Source organism: Lampris incognitus, chromosome 1 (assembly GCF_029633865.1).
Source record: "Lampris incognitus isolate fLamInc1 chromosome 1, fLamInc1.hap2, whole genome shotgun sequence".
NCBI lineage: Eukaryota > Metazoa > Chordata > Actinopteri > Lampriformes > Lampridae > Lampris > Lampris incognitus.
Genome location: NC_079211.1, coordinates 32,093,310 through 32,119,581, shown reverse-complemented (window position 1 = coordinate 32,119,581; position 26,272 = coordinate 32,093,310). Strand labels below are relative to the sequence as shown.

The 26,272-nt window shown below is 44.1% G+C and overlaps 1 protein-coding gene across 3 annotated transcripts in view; it reads right to left on the bottom strand.

Moving 5' to 3' along the window:
* The window catches only part of elf1 (E74-like ETS transcription factor 1), a 58,423-nt gene continuing 32,151 nt past the window's right edge, over nt 1-26,272 (bottom strand). For all 3 annotated transcript variants that reach the window (XM_056278168.1, XM_056278246.1, XM_056278319.1), the window contains 8 exons: nt 16,415-16,798; nt 11,182-11,353; nt 10,126-10,230; nt 9,802-9,963; nt 9,547-9,630; nt 8,536-8,728; nt 7,912-8,274; nt 1-3,671 (listed from right to left, as the gene is read on the bottom strand). In XM_056278168.1, the coding sequence (XP_056134143.1) occupies nt 2,864-3,671; nt 7,912-8,274; nt 8,536-8,728; nt 9,547-9,630; nt 9,802-9,963; nt 10,126-10,230; nt 11,182-11,353; nt 16,415-16,486 (1,959 nt within the window). In that variant the 5' untranslated portion in view covers nt 16,487-16,798 and the 3' untranslated portion in view covers nt 1-2,863. The remainder of the gene's footprint in view (nt 3,672-7,911; nt 8,275-8,535; nt 8,729-9,546; nt 9,631-9,801; nt 9,964-10,125; nt 10,231-11,181; nt 11,354-16,414; nt 16,799-26,272) is intronic.

Below are 26,272 nucleotides of genomic sequence, written 5' to 3'. Positions count from 1 at the left end.
TGGTGTAGCGGTTTATTCCATTGCCTACCAACATGGGGATCGCCGGTTCGAATCCCTGTGTTACCTTTGGCTTGGTTGGACATCCCTACAGACACAATTGGCTGTGTCTGCAGGTGGGAAGCCGGATGTGGGTATGTGTCCTGGTCGCTGCACTAGCGCCTCCTCTGGTCAGTCGGGGCACCTGTCTGGGGGGGAGGGGGAACTGGGGGGACTAGCGTGATCCTCCCACGTGCTACATCCCCCTGGTGAAACTCCTCACTGTCAGGTGAAAAGAAGCAGCTGGCGACTCCACATGTATCGGAGGAGGCATGTAGTAGTCTGCAGCCCTCCCCGGATTGGCAGAGGGGGTGGAGCAGCGACCGGGACGGCTCAGAGGAGTGGGGTAATTGGCCAGATACAATTGGGGAGAAAAAGGGGGGGAAATTCAAAAAAATAAAATACAAGTATGCAAGTTGGGCTGCATTTCATTAAAGAAAATGTCATTTCAATTATTACATCAATTTTATTTGAAAATCTATTCTATTTTCAGCATAGGGGAAGCCATTGACAACCAAAGATGATGGAAACAATAAAACATAATAGTCAGAAACAAACAGCGGACATACCTCAGCATCTAACAAACAACAGTTCTTTATGGTCAAGGCAGAATAGACACAAAAATATACACAACATAAAACTCTGTAACCACTGTCAAGAAAAAAAATTTGCTTAATCGGCACTACCGTGCAGTTTGATTTGAATGAAACAGGACAACACAACCCGGTGTAAATATCGATTGTCAAAATGTTTCTATTCGGATATACCTGTACAGCGCGTATACATTCAGATTGTCAATGCAGATATGGAGCCCATTGGCCGTCATAGGGGTTGTAAAGCAGCGTTTAACTCTTATCCTCAGGTGCTGGGCAGATGGAAGTCAGGTTGTCCAACTGTCTTCACTCTGCAGATATAGCCCAAGTGAAAATACAACCAATTTAGCCATGATAGCACTCACAATCAATATCGCTTCAGCACTGGCAGAACGTCTATGCCAATCACATGTATTGGCTGAAAGGTCCTTAACAAACTGGGACAGAGAATACAGAAAGAATAAACTCAACTGGCCAAAGAAAAGGAGAGAAGAGGAGAGGAGAGGAGAGGAGAGCACCAGAATGGCAAGTGCATCACAGAAAACCACATTGGTATCACATCAAATAGCTCCAAAAAAAAAGAAAAAAAAAAGACGTGATTTCCAAGAGATGCTTGGATTACTGTAGGATTATTAAACATGTACACATACAATGTACACATACGATTTAGTACACATGTATAATTCTACTACGTGGTGCCCACCCGCCTGACTGTTGTAAAAAAAAGCAAAGAGGTATGTCCGCTGAAGAGAGAAAAACCGTACATGTCGAAATCAAATGCACAGCATAGGATATTGACAAAGACATCAACAGGATAACCGCGCTGCACAACGGCTCCAGTTCGAAGCTGTGAAAATATGGAAGCTGCACTAATTACATGGAATGCTTTGAAAATAAAACGTTTCGGTCTTAAAAAAACAAAAACAAAGAAAGAAACTGCCAAATAAGCTTCCTGGTATTACTTTCATTTCCTTTGTAATGTTCCCTCGTGTTTACATATGTAAATAGATAAAAACAAATGTGCCTTTTTATACAGAATTTCGAAATTCAACAAATAAATAAATTCATTATGGCCTTATAATTGAATCTCAATTGTATATTATGTGCATATATATGTATATTCATATATATTCCATTTCATATAAACATGATTTAAACTGTGGAGATATAGGCCTCTGCAGCTGAGGCTGATAGAATCTATTTTATCTTTTGTACTCTCTTTCTCTCTCCATTTCTCCTGCCCTATCGCTCTCTGCTTTAGGTCTGCAGCTATATACAAACAGGTCTGATATTGGACTGTCCTTGGTGGACAGAAAATGCCCATTTCCATAGTAACACAGTGTTGCTGTTTTTTTAAGGCTAGAAGTAATGGAGGGGGGGGAAACACATACCTTATTGACAATGTGAAAATAACAAATAACAAATTCTGAAAAGTTGCAACTCTTTGTGTGGAAAAAAAAACAACAACAACAACATCCAATCCATTTGAACCTTTTTCCCAGACATCTCCAGAGAAGAGTCTTAAGCTGTTTGAACTTCCTATAAGGCACTCTTCAGTTTAGGTCAGAGGTGATTTTTCATCTGATTGGATGCCACGATACTGCACCCCTCAGCCCTGGGGAAAGAGGAACTCGAGTGTGGGTTAAGAAAAAAAGAAAATATGAAAAGAACAACCACATACCACACCGAGTTTACCGTAAGTCTCATTTCATTGCATCATTTGGCGTTCAGTCTGCTGTTTTTGGTTTGCTGCGTTCTCCTACTGGAGCCAAAGTCTGACACAAATCAGATGAGGTGTACAGGTAGGAAAATGACTAATCTGACTGGCACAGTTGGTATTTGGGGATCCCTGGTTTATCCAATGGCTGTTCTCCTCGAGTGGAAGGTTGTGTGTGTGTGTGTGTGTGTGTGTGTGTGTGTGTGTGTGTGTGTGTGTGTGTGTGTGTGTGTGTGTGTGTGTAAGGGTGTCTACAGAATGTAGTCTCTGGTCAATGATATCTTTGAAAAATTTAACATTCCCTTGACGGTCAAAATCAGGCACATGGTCAAAAAATATGTGAGTAAACAAAAACTATCTGTGGCCAAATTGGCCACCTTTTAAGAGCAACATAGCGCAAGATCCCTTAACTCAAAGATCAGATTACTCTGGAAGGAAAGGGAAACCTCTGAGTCTATGATCAAAACTGATGCTATTGTAATTTTCGTTTCACCATGTATGGAAATGTCCTGAAGCCCTAGGCCTCTGCGGGCTCTGTCTTTATCTGAATAAAGTTTGCCGGGAGCTGGATGGAGACTGGCAGCTCCTGAAGGCCCTTGATCCCCAGCTCAGGCTGCAGGGACATCTCCCCACGCACTTCAAGCTCCTCCACAGGGGTCAGGCCCTCACTGGGACTGCTGCTTTGGGAAAAATGTCCGTTAACTGTAGTCTCATTTGCAGCCTCGGGCTCCCGGCTTTGACTGGTATCAATGATCACAGTCCTATAATTCAGCTCGGCATCCCCTACCACCATCTCTTCCTTCTCAAAGGTACTTGCCACCAGTGACGGATCACTGTTGACCAGGGACTGGAAATAGTTGGGGTCCAGCATCTCCTCTTTGACCTGGAGCCCATGGAAGTCGCCGGACTTGAGCACAGTGGCTATTACGGTGCCAGGCTGCTGGGTCACCATGGTCTGACCATTAGCCGCATTGAGGGTGACCAGGTGGGGGAGACTGTTGAGACTGGAGGCAGAGGAGCTGAGGACTCCTGCTTGGGAGGTGTAGGAAGACGGGGAGGAGGTGGTGGGGGAACCAAGGCTGGTGACTAGAAGCTGCTGGCGGAGGCTATCCGGGAGGTTGCTGGTCCCATTTGTCAGAGAGGCCGTCTGGATGGTGAGCACGTCTTTACCACATGCTGCGGTGGAGGGAGCAGTGTGGAGGATGACCCGTGGGGGAGAGGAGTGGTTCGAGTCCCCATTGGCCAGAACAGTGGTGAGAGGCACAGACTGGAGTGAGCCAGAGGATGTTAAAACCATGGGAACTGAGGCAGGAATATTGATCGTCCTTAAAAGAGAAAACAGATCTTTTTAGATAACCCCAAAATATCAATTCATACCAGCATCCAGCTTAATCATCTTTTTACATTGTTGTCATACCTGAGTCATACATATGCAAAACGGAAATAGACCGATATAGTAAGTCATTTTAATGACAGCCATACAGAATTCCATTAAATCTGTACGGTTTATTCCACTCGATATGGAGTTATGATCCAAAATTCCCTCCTTGATACAGCAATGCACCAGTGAGGTTTGTGAGGTGAGAAGCAAGCAGGAGAAACTCAAAATCAAACACAAAATTCAAAAGCACTGAATAATGATTTCCAAAACAGGTCAAATTGTGTATCTTATTCTGAAAATGTATTTATGCATGCTCAGTAATCTAGGTAAGAAAACCACTGATATTCTGAAGATGAAATGTAGTTCAAACATATAGACCTATTTACTGTTTTGTGTTACCATCAAATGCATTACATAGCTGAAAAAATTATACTGTCATTATTTTCATTATCAGATGGCACAAGCATGAGGAGTTGAACCCAATGAATTATTTGCATTTTTTTTTTTTGACGACACGTCTAACCTGCCCTGTTTCTACCGACATATTTCCCACTAGGAGACGATCATTCTTATCTCACCAGAGTGTCATCTCACCGAGATTATTGTATCTGAGCCCTATCCGGTGTGGGGGTCCCACAACTTGCTTTCTCAAGGAGCCTCTGGTTCTACATCTCAAGGCCATCACGCCCCCTTAGCATCATTGTAGCCTTCTAAGGTGCCTCCGTTGATGGTTGCACGTGTCTCCGGGAGCAACATGGCTAGCCGGGCATTCATTAGGGGCTAGGTTATTTTTTCCGTCACTTTCTTCATCATTTCAGGATTGCACCTGCTAAGGCAAGTTTGGTTTAGGGTAATACCAACCTCCGTGCATCCCCTCTCCTCCCACAGTTAACTGATACACCCCCGGTCCCTCCATTAATTTACAGTCGTCCGGGTCCTGCCTCACGACTTCACCAATCCCCATGGGGAAACTCCTCTCTGCATTTAACCCATCCTAGCTCTGTAGCTAGGAGCAGTGGGCAGCCACTGTGCAGCGCCCGGGGACCAACTCCAGTTCTTCTTTCTATTGCCTTGCTCAGGGACACAGACAAAAGTATAAACCCTAACATGCATGTCTTTTTGATGGTGGGGGAAAGTGGAGCACCCGGACACAGCCCACCGCAGACACGGGGAGAACATGCAAACTCCACACAGAGGACGACCCGGGATGACCCCCAAGGATGGACAACGCCGGGGTTCAAACCCAGGACGTTCTTGCTGTGAGGCTAATCACTGGACCACCGTGTCACCCATGCCATTTTTGTTATGCTTAAGTACATTTCACTTAATATAGAGATGCATTGCCCCATTAACTGTCTACTTTAATGTGTTTTTCCCTATTGTTTTTCTTATCATTTTATAACAGTTTGAGATTTCTGTCAGTTTAAAAATGCTCTATGATTAAAATGTATTGTCATCATTATTTTTATTATATGTATTTCTGTCGCCTGTGTCTAGAGAGAAAATAATGATATACTGATGGACAGCTCTACAGAATTATTAGAAAAGTTTAAGTAATGACAGGGCTAAATTGAGTTTCTGGACGTCTGTATATTTTCTGGCTGAATACCGTTAGCACTGCCGCACTGTGCTTCAATATGTACGGTTGAAGCTATTTTGAGAGGAACAACTCAATGCATCTTATGCAAATTGAGTTCATAGCGAAGATATTAGCTCTTTATCTGTACACTTTACTGAGATTAAACAGATTTCATTTTGTTGTCCCTGTTTTTCACGCTCGATGGTGTTTTAAGCCAACGTACTCTTCCAGGCAGCACTGCATGGAAGGCACTCCCCGCCCCCTACAGTTTCAGCCAATCACAGCACTGGTGCTCAATGACATATGCTTCGAAATATAGCCAACACTAGTTGCTAGGGATTTTCTTTGCTGAACGGACACCTCAGCTAGCTAGCTAACTGTAAACAGATTGCAATGGTAGATTTTAGCTAACTATTTTAAGCCAAGGTTAGCTCAAATGCAGTCAATCTGTTCAAATAGCTGGCAGTGGTGCGCATTCAGTTTATGTTGGCATGTACTACTTTTAAACTTATCCGTGCAGGACAGAGTTTACTTAGTAATGGGCTAGCAGTTACAGTTAGTGCTAGCTAAGTTCCAGGCAGTCAATTCATTTTTTGGGTGGTTATGAGAGCAACTGAGTAGTGCTCTTGCTATGTAGTTAGGCATTAGCCTATGTCTCCCAGTCTGCTTATTTAAACAACTACAAGACAACCTACTTTTAAGTGAGCTGCACGAAGGCATGGTTGAGTGGGTGTCTTTCCAAAACTCCTTTAGGCATCCAGTTGTTGCTAGATAAGTTGTAAGACATCTAGACATAGCAGCTAAGTAAGTTAAAGCAAAACTGTCGCCAAAATGCAATCTAGGGTCTTTTTGTGAATGTACACGAGTCAAACTTTTGTTTAAAAGGATATTTACGTCAAACGCTGCACTTTTAAGATTGACGTTTGTTTGAGTCGAACTCCTTCACTGCAGAAGGAGGGAAAAAGTTGAAATCTAGCGCCAGTGCTGTGATTGGCTGAAACTGTAGGGGGCAGGGAGTGTCCTCCATGCAGCACTGCCTTGAAGAGTACGTTGGGGGCTTAAAACATCATCGAGCATTTTCACCTTATGCAGACATCAGAGCAACACTTTATCTCACTGCATTATTCCAGTAAATTGACCTGTCCAATGTATATTCCATCCATTATCCATACCGCTTATCCTGCTCTCAGGGTCGTGGGGATGCTGGAGCCTATCCCAGCAGTCATTGGGCGGCAGGCAGGGAGACACCCTGGGACAGGCCGCCAGTCCATCACAGGGCCGACACACACACACACACACACACACACACACACACACACACACACACACACACACACACACACACACACACACACACACACACACACACATTCACACCTAGGGACAATCTAATATGGCCTATTCACCTGATCTACATGTCTTTGGACTGTGGGAGAAAACTGGAGCACCCGCAGTAAACCCACACAGACATGGGGAGAACATGCAAACTCCACACAGAGGATGACCCAAGACGACCCCCAAGGTTGGACTACCCCGGGGCTCAAAACCAGGACCTTCTTAATGTGAATCGACTGCACTAGCCACTGTGCCACCGTGACGCATACTAGTAGTAGTAGTAGTAGTAGTAGTATCAGCATAGTACATATTAGAGTATTTACACAGATGTATTATATACTCATATTGTTTATACTTTTCCATCAATTAATACATTGAAATAAAGCCAAAGTTTACATTTATCTAGTGACTACATAGTCGTTTTGTTTTTTTTTGGGGGGGGGGTTGGGCTGAGGAGATCCGTATTCAGAAATGTTACGTGCTGATAGCAAACATCACTATTCACAGCCCAGGGACATCACCAAATCAGTGGCAGCACAGTGAGAACTATAACACACCTATGGGGATGGGCTGTTTTTCTCTCAATTACTGAAAAGCTGTCTTTTCCTAGATGCAAGGTTTACACAGAGAAAAGATCTTTGCCATTTAATACAAGGCTGACAGAGAGAAACTGAGTCACTCTGACACTGGACTCTCCATGACGCACATGTATGGGCGTGTGTTTGTGTGAAAGTTTGTGTATTAGTGTGCGCATGCTATGCCACACTGTGTTTTATCATATATGTGAGAGGATCCCAAACCTTTTCATGTCTCACACACACACACACACACACACACACACACACACACACAAACCCCAATAAATATGCACCATACAGTAGATGGTTTTACCCCTCCAATCTGAATACATTTTGTTGTTTGTTTACTGTAGGACAAGAGGTAACAGTGGAGAGAAGGAAATTACTGATTATTACACCCCTTCTACATTTGCCAATTGTGCTAACCTCCACTACAAATCAGCTACAACATTAAAATCAGTAAGTAAATCAGCTAAGAAATTCCCTAACATTACTGAGAACCCACTGTAAGTGCCTGGGTCCACGTTTTTCAATGACTACCTCATACTCATAAATACAGAAAATTGTATTCAGACAAAAATGTGCATTCCTCTGAAAAAAATACAAGAAATCCCATGATTCGGAAAGTGTACATAGACACAAGTCTGTGCATTACTTTCCAGGTCGCATGATCCTCTTGCTTCATCTCTCACCTCATAGTTTGTGCTGAAGCCGACATGGCCGCCCCCTGATGAGGCTGCAACATGTGAACCGTCTGAAGAAGCTGCTCTGACTGGTCACCATTGGCTTCGTAGTACAGACCTTCATTGCATGGCTCTTTCTTCACCTGCTTCAACGACACGGGGTGTTGACCATGGGACTTCCCGTGCCCTCTGGAGCTTCCACGAACCACTGATCGCCCGTGGCTGGAGGATCTCTGGTTCCCGTACCCAGCATTGGTGTCAGAGGCTGGGTCTTCATCCTCGATTACCACCAGGTCCGATGGCATCTCCTTGAACTGGTAGACGAGCCGCTGCCCTTCCACCTTCGCCAGGATACCTCTCTGGTAGTAGTACCTGCAGGAAAGTGTGGATACAGAGCTAATACATTATATAAGCTAACATGATGAAATTATTATAGACCCCTCTCTTCCAGTGTTCAGTTACTATAACAGTATATGGTTATGAACCTATCTGTGTGTCTACATACGTGTATGTGTCAGCAGGGTTCAGTGCTGAAGCTAATGGAAGCTAATGTGCATATGAATAGTTCTTATGATGTGGTAATGAAGTCTTTCGCTTGTTGGAAGGGAGAGCCTCTAGACATGAGCCTGTTACCTGAGAGCTCTTCCCATGGTCTCGTAGTTCATGTCAGGCTTGTTCTTGTGTTTGCCCCAAAGCTTGGACACAGCCTTGGAGTCCACCAGTTTAAAGATACCTTTCTCCCGTTGAGTCCACTTGATATATTTGGGACATGTGTTTTTATCCTGCAGTAAAGCCAGGAGGAATTCCCACAGGTAGATGGTGTTGCCTACAATTTAGGGGAGAATAGATCAAATCACATTTTATATATGCAAGCCTATTAGAATTCTACTGCGAAGCCTCAGGGTGCCGCTATGAACCTCTATAATTTATCTAGCATTTCAGACCGTTAATTAATAAACGCAACATGTCAACAATGCAATTATACCTGGCACTGTTCTTATTCTTATAACCTAAATAAATCAGTTTTCCTTGTGTGTCTGTTTTTGATTGTGTGTGTGTGTGTGTGTGTGTGTGTGTGTGTGTGTGTGTGTGTGTGTGTGTGTGTGTGTGTGTGTGTGTGTGTGTGTGTGTGTGTGTATGTACACATTTGAGAGTGTGTGCACTTGGGCAGCAAATTTATTACATGGGGCTTGGCAGCAGATTATTCTTGTTTGCTAGACGCTTTGGTCAGAAGTGGTTAAAAACAGCAACCCTTCCAGCAGCCACTCATGTCCCAGACATCATGACAGGGTGATGTATATGTGTGCAGTTGAACCGCCTGTCGCCAGTCCCCTGCCCCCACCCCACTGTGTCTTGTTCTCTATGGCACAAAGACGGGTCACATCCAGAAGAACCACTGTGGTTAGATCGGTAGTGCATCAATGTGCCTTCCGGCGCATAATCACTTCTATTTCCCTGTGAAACGCAGCACTCTGAGAGAACCTCATCAATTAACTTACCCGGAATGCACTCCTGTTGGACTGTAGGGGTTAAGGGCTTGCTGTTTGCATGCCCCCACGAGAGGAAACATAGAGGGTGCACAGGGGGGAGGAAAGACCTCGCTTTTCGTTGTCTCAGAGAAGCACACTAGTTAGTAAGGCTCACCTTTGCCCTCTTTGCTCTTCTTCCTGAGTGGCAGGTTCGGAGTGGTGATTGGAGAGCAGGGACGCACTGCCCGTGGCTTGCGCACTGTGACAGGAAATGAAGCACAGGGCATTTTGGGGTCAAGGGTCACCTTCAAAACACCCAATTACCTGCATCGCTGTTAACCACAGAAAACATAATTCCACTGGTACAGAAGATAAAATTGTTGTGTTCTAACAATGCCACCCATAGGTGAAAAAAAAATGGTTGAATCACCTTTGTTTTTTTTCTGGGGCTTGGAGGGACTCTTTTGGGGAATCTCATCCATGGATGAGGTGTCCTCATCCAGGGACACCTCGAGGCAACTGTTGTCTATCTGGTCAGGTCTCAGTGGGATGTAACTCAGGTCTGACTCAAGCAGAGTGCCATAGGCGTGAACTGAAATTTAAAAAAAAAAAAACATGTAACCAAACCTGTGAATGTCTTCGATGAATGTCTCTCATAACGTAACTGTTGCAATACCTCAACAACAAAGTAAGACCAAAACTGCTGTATTCCTCATTGCCTCTGATGAACAAACAGTAAAAAAAAGAGACTTACTCATGCGTTTCTCATCCAAAATGTTGTTTGGTGACTCCATATTAAGAAGAGCTGCTGCAGCCTCATTGGTCTCCATGCTATCCTCTGTGCCAGAGACTGGTGTTTCTATTAGGCAGATTAGATCCATGTGGTGACAATTATACAGGCTGTGTTGTGGAGGCTTGAGAAAAAAAAAATCATCCTATTCATGAATAGATATACATTGCCTAGTTCAGCATTTGTTGGCTGCAACTAACTGGCTAGCACTGCTACTGGATTTTCTTTATGCCCGTTAACATTACAAGTTTGCCGTCTCACAAATCTGTTGACAGTGGTGACAAACCCTTATATAAAAGTCAAGGCAGACTAACAGGAAAGGTAGACAAAGCCACAACACAAAAGTGAAGATGTTGACATTTGGTCCATAGCTGACCTGTGACAAAATGTGAGCGCTACTGGCATGCCTTTCCTGCAAAGTCCTGCCTGTGTGTATCTGTTCTGAGTTAAGTGTGCTGCCCATTAATTTTTTTTCCCTTTTTCTTCCCAATTGTATCCGGCCAATTACCCCACTCTTCCGAGCCATCCCGGTCGCTGCTCCACCCCTTCTGCCAATCCGGGGAGGCCTGCAGACTACCACATGCCTCCTCCAATACATGTGGAGTCGCCAGCCGCTTTTCACCTGACAGTGAGGCGTTTCACCAGGGGAATGTAGCACGGGGGAGGATCACACTATTCCCCCCAGTTCCCCCTCCCCCTCTGAACAGGTGCCCCGACCGACCAGAGGAAGTGCTACTGCAGTGACCAGGACACATATCCACATCCGGCTTCCCACCCGCAGACACAGCCAATTGTGTCTGTAGGGACGCCCGACCAAGCCGGAGGTAACATGGGGATTCGAACCAGTGATCCCCGTGTTGGTAGGCAATGGAATAAACCACTACACTACCCAGATGCCCTGCCCATTAATATTAAACGTACTGTTTGTACATTACTGAACACATGCCGTTCGCCTTTATCAACAATTAAGAAAACAATGCTGTGATTAACTGTAGCCTCCCATTTTCTCTCCTTCCTCACCTGAAAGGTCCACATCCCCCACAAGGATGGGCTCCTCCACCACATGAAGGCTGGTGTCCACCATGATGCCATTAGCCACCTCGTCAGACTCCAGACCTGAATAGACCTGCATCAGGTCAGCTGCGGGCACCTGCTCCACGATGACTGCTGGGAACACTGACGGGTCATCCAGCTGAACAGAGAGGGGCACCCACAAAAGACGCCGAACCGGAGAAAGGTATTAGATATTGGAACACAGGTAAACTCTGTGTGTGTGTGTGTGTGTGTGTGTGTGTGTGTGTGTGTGTGTGTGTGTGTGTGTGTGTGTGTGTGTGTGTGTGTGTGTGTGTGTTCAGCTATATTTGTGAGGACTAATTTAACTTTGGAATCATAAGAGGGAGAGCGTTTTTGCAAAGCGGTGGCATTTTGGCTAGTCTTCTGTTCTTCAGGGGTCTATTTTGGGTTTAGGGTTAAGAAAAGCCATGTATTTCTGATGGCTAAGGTTAGGGTTAAGGGCTAGGGAATGAGTTTAGCCAATGAGGGTCCTCGCATATATAGGACAACAAATGTGTGTGTGTGTGTGTGTGTGTGTGTGTGTGTGTGTGTGTGTGTGTGTGTGTGTGTGTGTGTGTGTGTGTGTAACTGTCCAGAAATACATAAATAAGTATATCTCAATTTTCAAAAGAAAAAACAAAACGTTTGCCAGACAATACCAGAAACATAAAAAAATACCACAATCAGACTCTCTAGTTCCGTATTATAAACTGATTTGAACGGTCCCTCTTCTTTTCATTTTCCTGTAAGCTATTGTATATTCATACCCACTCTTGTCGAAGGAGATCTCATTTCAGCACGGTCCACTGAGACCGACTTGAGGAGGCAGGAATCAGCTGTTTGATTAGGGCCCTGCTTCTCCTGAGAGGCTAATCCTATGCTAAGAGATTATATAAACCCAAATGAATGTTAACAGATAATCAAAAAATTCAGATGAGCAACGCCCCCCTACCACGACATCGACACCCCCCCCCCTTCTTATCATGCCCCCATCTTGCTCTGGCACTTCCAGCCTGGCCTTCTCATTTCAAGCATGGAATTGCCTCATACAGGAAGGAGCAGGGCAATGGAGGAAATTACCATAGCTTGGGCCAAACCGATTGGGAACAACATGAGAGCTATTGAAGAACACAGCATACCTGACAGATCCTCCAGCACAGACAGTGTGGAGTGCCCATTGAGTAGATATTACAGATTCAGTACAAATAGCCTACAGAATCAAGCTTAGTTCTTTGAATAAGTGAGTCTCAGGACGCTTCTGCAGCAAACAAATTCTTCCTCATCTACCAGGACGTTTTATTTTCCTGGCTCCAGCAAGTTTATCGAACCATTTTCCATTCATCCGTTTTCTAACATTCGAAAAGTATGGCAACACAAAATAAGCATGCAAGTGGAACGAACTAAAAAAACAGTTGGTAAAAGACATGAAAAGGTCTATCTTCCATCTGTTTCCCCTCTGCATATGACAAAAAGAAAAGATTCAGAACTAGCATTTTGATGCCATTTATTCACACAGTGGAATGGATATGGGTTTCTATGCAGAAGGGCATTAGCAAAAACTACTAAACCAATGGATTACCAAGAGATGGCAGCAGACTACGCTTCAAAGGTTTCCTGTTACTGCAGAAATGGTACGAACCAGCAGATGACGCTGCTCCTTTCCTGCAGGGTTTATGCTGCTTGGATGTGTTTCATGACTATATCAAAGCTAAACATATAAAATGTATATACTATGTGATGACAAAAAAGCTGCTGCAGTTCCACAGCAGAGCACACTGCTACTGTAAGAATACTGCAACAGCTATGATACAAAGCAGGCAATCCTCCCCAAATAAGGGGTAAAATAGCCACTTTTCTATGCAAAACATAAAAAAATATAGAATACATTGTTAGCAAGGCAACTGATGGTCTTACAAGAGGATGTCTTACTAGGAAAAAGGGCTACAGAAAAATATTGTAAGCCTAGAAGGATGATTATTTTGGATAAAGGCTTATCTGTCTCTTCACACAAGTCTCCATTGTTGGTTTGAACCCCCTGGAGCATTCCAGGTGTCTGGGCCTTGAGCCGTGGGGGTGGGAGGAAGCGCCAATAAAGTCCAAGGCTACACTCACAGTTTGTTACACTTTAACTGGGAAATTAATTAACAGACAGACAGAGCTTGGCCCATTATTTCTACACTGTGTGAGATGGTTACATCTCCTGAGCAACGCTAAACGGTGTTAACCAAGTAGGAGTTTAATAAAAGTATGATTTATATTTACATCCTACCTTGATACTGAATTTCTGAGTTTTAAGCTAGATAGTTAAATGGGATGAGTACCAAATCATGGAAGATCAACACAAAAGTATTTCTGTGGTATCAGCAAACGCTGCTGAGAGAAAACATGAGGCCTCTCGGGGCACATGAAAATTGTGGCTTTTGCTTTGACCGTGGAAACTATCAACATCTCATTGACATCCACAGTATGTTTCTCGATTATCAGAGCCTGTTGCAGACATGTTATTAGATAGCTCTGAAAGGGCACCATATCTCCCCATGTCTGGGATTATTGATGCCCGTTGTCCTTGTGTGTGTGTGTGTGTGTGTGTGTGTGTGTGTGTGTGTGTGTGTGTGTGTGTGTGTGTGTGTGTGTGTGTGTGTGCATCAAGGCATTTGGACTATCATTTCAGTCTGTTTAATTCCCTAGGTCTGCATGCTCCTCTCCTCTCTTCTCCCCCTCCCCTTTCTTCTCAACCACACACATACACACAGACTGCATCCCACAGAGTCTGCTGACAGAGCAGAAGACGTCTGAAGTTTTGTCTCCGCAGTTGTTTTTTTGTAACAAGACTCTGTTTTTGCTGTGAACAAACTGGTCTCGCGTTATTGTATAAACTAGGTGACGTTTTGACCAGCTAAAGGAAGGCTGCAATGTGTAAGGCAACAACTCTGACAACGAAAAAACTTGACTTAGGATGTTTTGAAGAACAATACAATGCAACATATTAGACATTTTGCTGTGTAAAACCTATGCTATGCAACAAAATGCGATTATTTGCATTGTTTATGCAACAATCCTGAAGATTTACATACAAAAAAATGTCACCTTTGATAAGTTCTATTTGCATTTAAGACAATAGTTAACGCACTAATATCCAAATGATCAATGCTTCACTAGTTGCTCGTTCTGATGATTCTTGACAGGTAGGACTTTCATGCAAATAACATGTTAAGGTGTCTATTGGTTTCAGTCTTCAACATGACAGCTAAATACAGAAAAAGAAGATAGGTTTCAGGAGGAAGCAAAAATGGCGTGGCGAAAAGGTAGATATTGCAGAACAAGTTCTTAAAAGACCTTTGTCAACAGATGTTACAACATCAATAACTAATACCCCGGTTCAGCCCTGTTTTTGTGCAGGATGTAGCAGCACTGGATCTCTGTGATCTGAATGGCTCAAACACCCCTGCAGTTTCCACAGCGTCCATATGTGTTCGCAAAATTACACAAAACAATGATATTCAGGACTGTAGCTTTGGGTTTTTGTACAACTGGATATCTGTTTACTATGGGTGTGAATGCATCTTCCTGTTTGTTGTCTCGAATACTGTTTGGTAGAGAAACAGGGGAGATAAGAATCAGGCCCCATTTGCATTTTTGACTTCCCTGTTCCAGCAATGAAAGGGACACCATCTAAGCAGTTCCCCTACACCCCCACTCATTTCTGCTTTACCAGCCCGGCTACCCATTTGAATAAAGCCATCAATACACTCTTAATATCCTCCTAATTGTATTTTTGAGGGAAGTGCGGTGGCCTACGGCATAAGAGGACCTCTAAACACAGCTATGAAAGGAATATGTCAAATGCATTTTTCCCCAGTGCGAGAAAGGAAAAGTTACTCATCTCCACTTAATACATTCAAAATAAGGAAATAATGACTTTTTTTTTCTTTAATTTCTAACAAAAAGGGCATGTATGCCTCTTTCCAGGTCTTCCCTCCATTGTTTAGTCAGGTTTAAACTATCGTTCAATGTTGTAGCTCCTCATAGTTCCAGCACAAACATTATTATGCAGTCATGGTTTGATAGTATGCCAAGTCGCGTTAAGCTAAGGTTGGGTTAAGGCTAGCAAAGGTTCCCCCATGCTTCAATGGATTCATCATGTCCAAAACAGATTTTTACCACAACTGAGCAAAACAAAACGCTGAATCTGACAAGGTCAGCAACACACTCAAATGTCATTCCCAAGATATTACTGGGCATTTCGAGGACTTGGTAAATAACAGCATAATGATAATTGCCTGCGTAGGTGGCAAGAGGAACAATATTGCTGTCCTGGAACAATGCCGGTCCCCTTGGTAGAATTATCCCATCACCTCCAAACAGCTTGGCAACTGGTCTTTCAAGTTAGGCCTGAACCGGTGCTATTCAGGGATCCAGTGACAACTCGTCACTCTAGATACACACACACACACACACACACACACACACACACACACACACACACACACACACACACACACACACACACACACACACACACACACACACACACACACACACACACAGATACGCCTAAATGCACTCACACATTTACTCTCACACTCGAACCTGCTCCACTGGACTCAGACAAGGATGTGGGGTTGAGATAACAGCTCACCTGGCTGGGCAATGAGGCCCAGACAGACACCGGCACTCATGCACATACACACAGTAACCTTTGTGTCATGAACATATTTCATGTCCAGGCCCCACCCTCTCCTCCCACACACAGCAACATAGTATTAACTCAAGGTCTGGTCTCATTTTTTCCATCTTTACTCCGCTGTCAGACTGCACTCCAGTTCCCAAATCTCCTGTCTGCTTCAAACCCCCCATACCCATGCCTTTGTAACCACACCTTCCAAACTACTGCATCTTCAGAATTAAACATCAACTGCTCTGACCCGAAACTAATTCTGTCCCACTATCCACGCTGTTTACACAAGTTTGTTTCCCTTGCTTTGAAAAGTCTACATTAATCAACAGGATGTCGTTGAGAAATGGGTGTTTGAGAAAGATGAGTGGTACTGAACTGGTCCAAAGGTCTTTTTCATTAAATGAGCCCTTTGCTTACAGTAGAGTGTAAACTACAAATCCAGTGATGTAAAAAAACAGAAGAAAACATATAACAAAATTAGTTAGAACTGAATAGTCAGTATTTCTTTACTGTTATAGGTACCTGGTTGATTTCGTCCATCCCATTGCTGGCAAATTCAAACACCAGCTCGCTGGGCTGTACTGCAGTCGTCATGGCGGCAGAGGTCAGAGGTCGAAGAGCAGACTAAGATAACTCCGGTCTCTTAGTCCACCTCCTTCTCTGCACAAGACCAAGCCACCGAAAGAGGTAGTAGCTCAGTTCAACCACACAAAACGGCTTCCCTTTATGAATGTCTGCCGATCTGACTCAGCTCTGTTGTCTGTACTGGGTTTGTGGTGCAGGGTGGCTCAGAAAGAGGCCACGCCGAGCTGCGTTTCAGAGGAGTGCTGTGGCCCAGGTGGAAGCAGCCTCGCCGACCCTCTCTGACACGGAGCCTGGGTCCCGCTGCACCTGGAACATCTACACCTGGTGGAGAGAGGACAAATTGGATCAGTTTCACTATGAGAACAGAGGGAGGATGTCTGTTGTGGTGGGAGGGTGGGAAGAGAGAGGGGAAAGAGAGAGCGAGAGAGAGAGACAGACAGACAGACAAAGAGAGACAGACAGACAGACAAAGAGAGAGAGATTCTTTGCAGAAAGGGCTTGCAATTTTGTTTTTGAGGCCAACTTAATGCAAATAGAGTGCATGTGTAGGTGTGTGTGTGTGGAGGGGATCAGAATTCAAATTATCTAAGAAGTTATGTGGCTGGAGGCTGTGCAGAGTTATCAGAGTTATTCGGGAGCTATCTAGCTCTGATTCTGAGAATGCCACTGGTTCCACTGGAGAAGTCAGATCGCTGGCTCATTCTTGGCTCAAAGTGTCTAAACCATCTCCCTGTCTGCCTGACAAGCCCATGCACTAGCATTCAAACACAAGAGTCAAGACCATGGAAAAAATTCCCTCGTACTCTCCAAAAATAATCTCCAGCATGTGTTCTCAGCTTCTGTGTGACTCCATTTCTGTGAGCGCCACAGATGTTTTATTTCTTTGTATTGATGCCTCATTTTAAATACCAATCTGAATACCAAATATCACAGCCGTGACATTGAAATATCAGAGACATTTGCGGAAGTATTCATACCTAAAAGCCCCTCTGACATCTTAAACTACTTGGTGGAGGAGATAAAGAATGAATGGATATGATGCAAAATGTTCAAGACAAACCAAAAGTAAAACAAAAATCTAAACTGACCTCTATAAAAAGGTTAGCATAGCATATGGTAAAGAGTGTCCCAAAACACCTAATGGTTTGATTCTGGCACCATTTTTGTTGTTGTTGTTTTTTGTTTGCTTTTTTGTTTTATTTTTACAAAGGCAGTCAGTATTATCTTGTCTGACTACTGTGGGCTGTCATTGAGACCCAATGTTGTTGTTTTGGGGGGGGGGTTCAATTATTGTGAGCTTAATACATTCTACATTGACACACTGTATATAAATATTAAATACCTTTACTTCCTCTGCCTACTTAAGTAAGCTATTCCTCTTCATAGAGGTATATTATGTCATGTGTGTAATGTGACTCATCCAGGTCAATATCCTTGTCCATGCAGATTTCTTGGGTTTCCAAACACAATAAAGAAACAAATGAATGGCTGAAACTGATTTATCTCAGTAGCTTTAGCCCCTCTCACTCCTTGACTATGGGCCCTGGGTGTAGGAAATCTCACCAAACATCAACACACACACACACACACACACACACACACACACACACACACACACACACACACACACACAAAACATCCCCCAGATATTAGCCCTGTTCAGTCGTCTGATCATAAATCATAAGGCCCAAGACGTACAAACCATTGACACTGTTTTAATGATCACATGAGTGGGTGCTGAGATGGGTAGGGGGGTCTCAAAGACCCCCACACAAACGTATAGATACAGCGCACACATGGGATGGTGGATGTGGGACGGTGCTCCCCTTACCCCTCTGTGCAAGCCCTCAGGGAAATACTGTGATGGCAGGGGGCGGGAAAGAGAAGAGAAGCTGAAGGTCATGCATTCATGTGCATGTGTGTGTTGTACTGTGTGTTAGTGTGTGCATATTTGTGAATGTGAATGTGAGTGTGTGTGTGTGTGTGTGTGTATGCATGTTTGTGTGTGTGTGAATGCTTGTGTGTGTCAAGGGATGTCACAGCTAAAGCATACCAAAAGGTAGGTAGCAGGAAGGGCTGAATGGCACATGCACACACACACACACCACACCACACCACATCCTTTTCTCTCAATATACCAGAGAATTGGCAGCAATAAATAAGGGAAGAGATGGCAATGTTTATCAGACCCCCTCCCTTTTCCCCACTGCTGCAGGGTGGGGCGTATTTGCTTTAATATGCCTGTGTGACTGACGAAGTTGCATTCCAGACCCAATTGTGTTTCAGAGGGGGCGTCACAGATGAGAAGGTGGAAGAGGAGGAGAGTATGTGTCTGTCTGTGTCTTGTGTGTGTGTGTGTGTGTGTGTGTGTGTGTGTGTGTGTGTGTGTGTGTGTGTGTGTGTGTGTGTGTGTGTGTGTGTGTGTGTGTGTGTGTGTGTGTGTGTGTGTGTGAAGTCAAATCAAGTCAATTTTATTTGTATAGCCCAATATCACAAATTACAAATTTGCCTCAAGGGGCTTTTAGAGCAATACAACATCCTGTCCTTAGACCCTCGCAGGAACAACTCTCTAAAGAACAACTCCCTAAAAAAAACTTCAACTAGGAAAAAAAAATAGGAAGAATCCTCAGGGAGAGTTACAGAGGAGGGATTGCTCTCCCAAGACAGGCGCACGTGTGCGTGTGTGTGTGTGTGTGTGTGTGTGTGTGTGTGTGTGTGTGTGTGTACTTGTACTTGTGTGTGTGTGTGTGTGTGTGTGTGTGTGTGTGTGTGTGTGTGTACTTGTACTTCCATCTTTGTGAGGACCAATTTGAGTTTTTAACCATCAGACTGAGGACATTTTGGCCAGTCCTCACTTCTTTAAAGGTCTGTTTTAGGGTTAGGACTTGGGTTTTAGGGTTAAGGTTAGAATTAGGATTAGGTTAAGGTTAAGGTTAGGGTTAGGGTTAGAGTTGTAGTTCTGATAGTTAAGGTTAGGGTTAACGGCTAGGGAACGAAAGCAGGCAATGAGGGGTCCTCACAAAAATACAAGTACAAACATATGTATGTGTGTGTGTGTGTGTGCAAGGGAGAGAGACAGAGAAAGAGAAAGAGACAGAGACAGACAGAGACAGAGACAGAGACAGACAGACAGAGAGCGGGGGTGGACTGTGGCACTGGGGGCACACAGGGCTCACTGAATCTTCTGATTGAAAGAAAACAGTAACGTGTGGTCTGGGCCTGGAGAGCATCACTCAGGGACAAAAAATATAGGAGGCACAAAAGAGAAAAGAGCTGAGGGCTTGTCTTTCGTTCCAACTGACCCTATATACCCCCCCTGCAACCCCCCCCCCCCGTTACTGCCTTCTCTACTCTTTCCTCCCTTCCTTGATAGCGTCCTCGCTCACCTCTGCCACAGCTGGACACTGCCATCTGGAGCACTTCAGCGCCTCCCTGCCCTGGCATATTTCTCAGATGAGTGAGACCGCCCATACCCAAGCTGAGAGGGGGCTATGCAGAGAGTTGCAATGGGAGAAGATATTCAGACCACATGTCTCCTCTGCTTGTTAAGTGACTCTCCACAAGCAGAGTTGCACAGACCACACACACACACACACACACATGCATATGCACACGCACGCATGCACATACACACACACACACACACACACACACACACACACACACACACACACACACACACACACAGAAGACCCACTTCATCAACTCTCTGTGAAGCAGGACCAAAAGACCCCATATGGGATGAAGTAAACATCCAAAGGTCTGGATCATGTGGGAGGGCTCTAAATGGCTCTGCCAGCCATGCTGCCTCCGTCTGGACATTAGGGGACAAATAACCCCCAATAAACCCCTCTGGATCACCACACCCCAAAGCATCTGAGCTCCCTTTTCGTATTTCAGTTGCCATGCTCTCAAGAATCTCAGTTAGCTTCATTGACCCAAAGCTGTTAGAGAGCCGATATACGCTTGTGAGCTCATAGGCAGGGCTGTGGGTAAATGATGAGCAAATCACTGTATCTAATCTTTTCTGGTTTACCGGATGACAGGAAACGGGCTGTTATCTAATCAATCTGAATCAAAATAGAACTACATGGACTCTCAAGCTGTTCTTTCTCTCTCTCGCTCTCTCTCTAACTTTCTCACTCTGACTGATACAATAGATGTATGTATATCTGTATGTATATTTATGTTTGGCACATGTGTGTCGTGTGGTCAACTTTTTATGTTGTTTTCATACTGGAATCCATCAGTGGCCATCAGTGACAGTACTGGTGTGCATGGACTTGTGTGTGTGTGTGTGTGTGTGTGTGTGTGTGTGTGTGTGTGTGTGTGTGTGTGTGTGTGTGTGTGTGTGTGTGTGTGTGTGTGTGTGTGTGTGTGTGTGTGTGTGTGTGTGTGTGTGTGTAAATACATCCCTTCTGTCAGTGCTTCATTGATCTGACTGGCCCAGTTGGCACAGTGCTAATAGCAGAGATAGATACAACAACAGCATCTTAGCCATTAGCCAGTACTAGCCTGAACATTATCCTAAAGCAAATGACAACAGCTACTTTGTAACAGCACAGACGCTTGGGCTGTGACTACACTTGGCTCGGTCAGCCTAAGAGTCAAGAGGAGGAGGAGGAGGAAAAGAGGGCAGGGTTGAGAAAGACTGCAAGGGTGGGTCTCTGATGGTGAGCTTGTCAATGCATAATACTCCACAGAATGAAAAGACTGCCTGCAACTGTCTGGGTGGGGCCTTGTTGAACAGACTTGGGTATTTTACTCTGGTTACCAGCCATTACTGCTCCGCCATGGCTCATGTCACATGATGAGGGTGATGTGACTCTTTCTCTCCCTCCTCCTACCTCTGGCAATCATGCCTGGCTATAGTAGACAGAGTATGAAACAAACATGGCCCTACTCCGCCCCTACAACATGATGACGGCCAGTCGCAATAACAACCAATTAGAGTCAGAATTCATGAACAAATGCAGCATTCCCAGAAGGCCCTACTTCCCCCGCTTTAGTCTCCTCAGCTGAGCTCATTGTTGACCATGAAAGGAGGTAATTTAAGACAATTGAATGACTACGCAATGAGTCACCCTACATGCGGTGAGCGCAAACATTGTAGGATACGAGCAAAGGACCAGGGCAAACTCTACTTATCTGCCATTTTCAGCTCAGGTTACAGAAATGCAGATCCTCATTGGCTCACGTAATTGTTCAACAGTGTGCTACTGTGGCTGTGACATAGCTATTGCAGCACTCAAGGATGGGTGTTACTTGGTCTAGCACTAATTCACTGTGTCCTTAAATGAGTGAGATCACGGCCCCAGTACTGTCAGCATTTCATGGAGAGAGATTTTGGACGAAGGAAAATCTCAGAATAGCACTGACCTGATGAATACTTCGGGGGGGAAAAAAGACAAAAAAGCACAGAGGGGGCACTGTGGAGGTCTTTCCTGACGGGCAGGGAGAGTGGGTGGCATTCCTGGCATTTCTGAACATGCATGGTTTTCCCCCGACACAGAGACAAATGGGGAAGACGGGACTTGTATGAATTGCAGAGGGCATAAATCAAGAGTCCCTACCACACTAAATACCAGCAAAGGTTAGAAAAACTGATACTCCTATAGAATTTCCCACTCATCTCATAGGCCTGAAGGATACACACTTAGGTAATTGAGGCCTCAGTACTTACAAAAAAAAAAAACTTCAGCCTGAAATGATTAATGCAAATGTTATCCTCAACTCAACTGAACAGGGCTAGGAGTCAAACACCAACCTGCAAGTTGGCAGAAAAGGCCCAGGTCAACAACTCTTTTATGTGGTCACTGGTGTCAGCACAAATGTGCTGTTTTTGCAGGATCCTCTGGGTTCCTGTAAAGGAAATGACTCAGTGATATGAGGCGTGAGTTAAATTCTGGAGCCCAATGATAGTCCACATGGATATCAAGAGGATCCTGGTCATCATTTCTGGACCACAGTTCCCATTTGGGCATATTTTGGCACTACTGGTGTTTTAAAAGAACAACAATATGTAAGTAAAACAACCACAGGGGAGAAAAGTTATTCTAGACAAAAGCTCTCTGAATATGATGACGGAAAGTGTTAGAAAAGTTTCTTCAGAAACACCTGTAGTATCAACACTAATATCTTACTGTCATAACCAACCAGCATGTTCCCCTTTAAGCAGAATGAGACAATAAATCTCTGTTCGACCCTAGCAAGCAAAATCATAGAATTTCCACTTAACTCCACTTCCGCTTGCCACTTAATTTGAAACAATACCAAGCATTAGTACTGTTCCACTTAATCTGCAAGCAAAATGTTGACTATGAATTATACAAGGCAGAAAAGGTCATAGTCCTCAGTGGTGTTTGCTAATTCAACAGTGGTAGAGGAAAGCAATTAAGGAGTTGCTTCAACACAAAACAAGAACACACAAAGATGTGGTTTTCACCACTGCCAAAGTAGGCTATAAAACAAAGTCTGCACGACATAAAAACTGTCAATGTACTGCACATTTTCTCTATAGTCCCAATTTAACTCACCTAGTGTTGCACAATGTGGCATGTCTCACCATGTTTAAACTCCAGTTCAGCTTTTTTTTTGAGGGATAAGAGACTGCCATATGTGTGATCTCGAGACCATACCATGCATGTGGACAAATATTGGCAAAAATTAGTAGAAAAGTGTTCATAGACATCCCCAAGTCGCACACAGCTGCCGTGTGCAGGGAGGAGAGCAAGGCATCAGAAAAACCATCAGCAGAACACACTGCTTCTAAAGCCAACATTGACGTCTGTCTATTACACTGGGAGGCTGTGCTGGCGTGCCAGAGCCGAATGAAGACAGAAAGAAAAACGTCACCTCAAGCACAGGCTCTCCGAGGGAGAAAGGAATTTAATCTCATCTCTCGCGAGCCTTGTACTTTTCCACTCCAGCCTAAGCCTTTGGGAGGAAGACCCATACCTTCCTGTGACAAGGGTTGCTTGTGCTGGACCATTAATAAATCTTGGCCTAGATTCTCATAAGTATTTTTCAGTGGAAATGAGACACTAGCTTTGATGGGATTATAGGGTGACCAGGGCTGGATGTAACTGCAATGTCCTCACTGCTACAAGTTCAGCAAGGTCCCAAGAGACCAAATTCCAGTTCCCTTTCGGTGAGGCATTCCTTCTATTATGTAACAAGCATGTTTCCGTCAAGCACCTCATTGACTGTTGACTGTCTTTTAAGACTTTTAAGATGCCATTTGTCACCTCAGTTCATATTAAGCTTGCGAGTAAGGGCCTCCAACAGAAATAGCAATAGTGCCAAACAGAAGTGATACAGTTGAGAAAAGGGTAGAACAAACACCCACAAACTGACCTGTGAATCTTGCATTGACAGGAAAAGCATCACTGAGCAGTGGGTTTCTGCAGCTTCCTGTCTGTTAAACCACAGTGAGATGAAAATGTCTTGCTCAGTGTAAGAGTGGAAAGTTCTTTCTACTCCCCCTCTTTCCTTTTGACTCATGGAGTGAGTCCTCATCATTTTTACTCTCCTACATATGACTCTGTCTCTGTTACGCTTCACATTTGGTGATTTGTACATAAATAATACTATAATTTGTTGCATTAATAAGCCTCCCCCAGGCACATGCTAGTTTTTTTATTTTATATTATATATATGCCTGTCCAGGGTGTCTCCCCGCCTGCCGCCCGGTGACTGCTGGAATAGGCTCCAGCATCCCCGTGACCCTGAGAGCAGGATAAGCAGTTCAGCTAATGGATGGATGGATTTTTTTTTATTACTATTATTATTATTATTATTATTTTAAAGATACAGGCTACAAGCTAAGCATTTCGTAATGAATAGTCAGTTTGTTGATGCTAAACTCCAACAGAGCCAAATGAGCCTCTCAAAGCCACATCTGCCATATTTGCAGACACCGCATCCCTGCAAGTGACATGAAAGATGCAAACATGGACAACCATACTATTCCTGTCAGAACTGGTGCCTCCCCACCCACAACCACCGCAGGGGCCCATGAATGGTTTTACACTATTTCTAAGAATCTACAAGGTTCCAGCAATACAATGTTCACGTTTAGCACCATTTGTAAATGGTGTTAACAGATACAAATAGGGTGTTGGGTCGAATGGCATTCCACAGAGACACTGACAATATTAAGGAGAGCGATTTCCCTAAAGTAAATAGAAAACATGCATTGCAGTGCAGAAAAGTCCACCTGTAGCATTAAATGTAGGGCTGGGCAATATTGCCAAAATCAAATATGATATCTTAAACTGATTACCTTGATACTGATAATGCAACTTGATTGATTGATTGATTGATTGATTGATTGATTGATTGATTGATTGATTGATTGAATGTGAACTTTGGGGATGACTTTTGGTGTTTTCTTGAAAAAGAATCTCATCAATAATGTGGATATGTTGATCAAGCAGGTAGAGGTATCCATCGTTCATTTCACTCAGGTTAAACAATCTAAATAGATCAAAAAAACTGTATCACTTTCCTGCTATGCAGCCTTTAAGACCAGGAAAATACAACTTTTAAGCTATATCGTGATACGGCAATAACTGAAATACCAGACGATATCTAGTCTTGTATGATTTTGATCCATCCATCCATCCATTATCCAAACCGCTTATCTTTACTCAGGGTTGCGGGGATGCTGGAGCCTATCCCAGCAATCACAGGGCTGCAGGCGGGGAGACACCCTGGACAGGTCGCCAGACCATCACTAGGCTTATTGAAGAATAACCACGAAGCTTTGTAACGCTATAGTTACAAACAAGTAGTACTCGCCATAAAAATATAAAAGGCAAATGGTGGACGGCAGGTTTCCGACTGATAAACAATACAAAATGGACGAACCATGTGACGACCAGGAAAATTTCTACTTCCAGTGAAACCACCATAACATACAAACCTGTCATCAAAAGACCGATTAAAATTAAAGCAATATTAGACTCAAGAAAATTAACCCCTGAGAACTAGATGAGAAGGAATATATTATTTTCTTTAAGACCAACAACTCGACATCGGAAAGCCCCACCCTCCTTACATATATCAAATTGAAGGCCGGGTCTGGAACTTTTCAATAAACCATAAAACAAATTAAACATGAAATAAGACATGGCAAAACCAAATACATGTAAGACCAAAGCAATATACAGACCTGCTTAAATAGTTACTAAGGTTATAACTCGCTAATTACAAAAACATAGCATTTCACCCAGCATAGTTGATTTTGATAATATATCAATATATTGTCCAGCTCAAATTAAATGTTTTGACTCAGTAAGAACAACTGCTCAGCCTCTATATTTACTCACACAAAAACAGATCATCGTATAAGATTAATTCAGCCTTTAGGGCATCCAGGTAGCATGGCAGTCTATTCCGTTGCCTACCAACATGGGGATTGCCAGTTTGAATCCCATGTTACATCTGGCTTGGTCAAGCGTCCCTACAGACACAGTTGGCCGTGTCTGTGGGTGGGAAACCGGATGTGGGTATGTGTCCTGGTCGCTGCAATAGCGCCTCCTCTGGTCGGTCGGGCTGCCTGTTCAGGGGGGAGGGGGAACTGGGGGGGAATAGAGTGCTCTTCCCACGCGCTACGCCCCCCTGGCGAAACTCTACACTGTCTGGTGAAAAGAAGCGGCTGGCGACTCCACATGTATCAGAGGAGGCATGTGGTAGTCTGCAGTCCTCCCCGGATCGGCAGAGGGGGTGGAGCAGCGACCAGGACGGCTCAGAAAATAGGGTAATTTGCCAAGTACAATGGGGGAGAAAAAG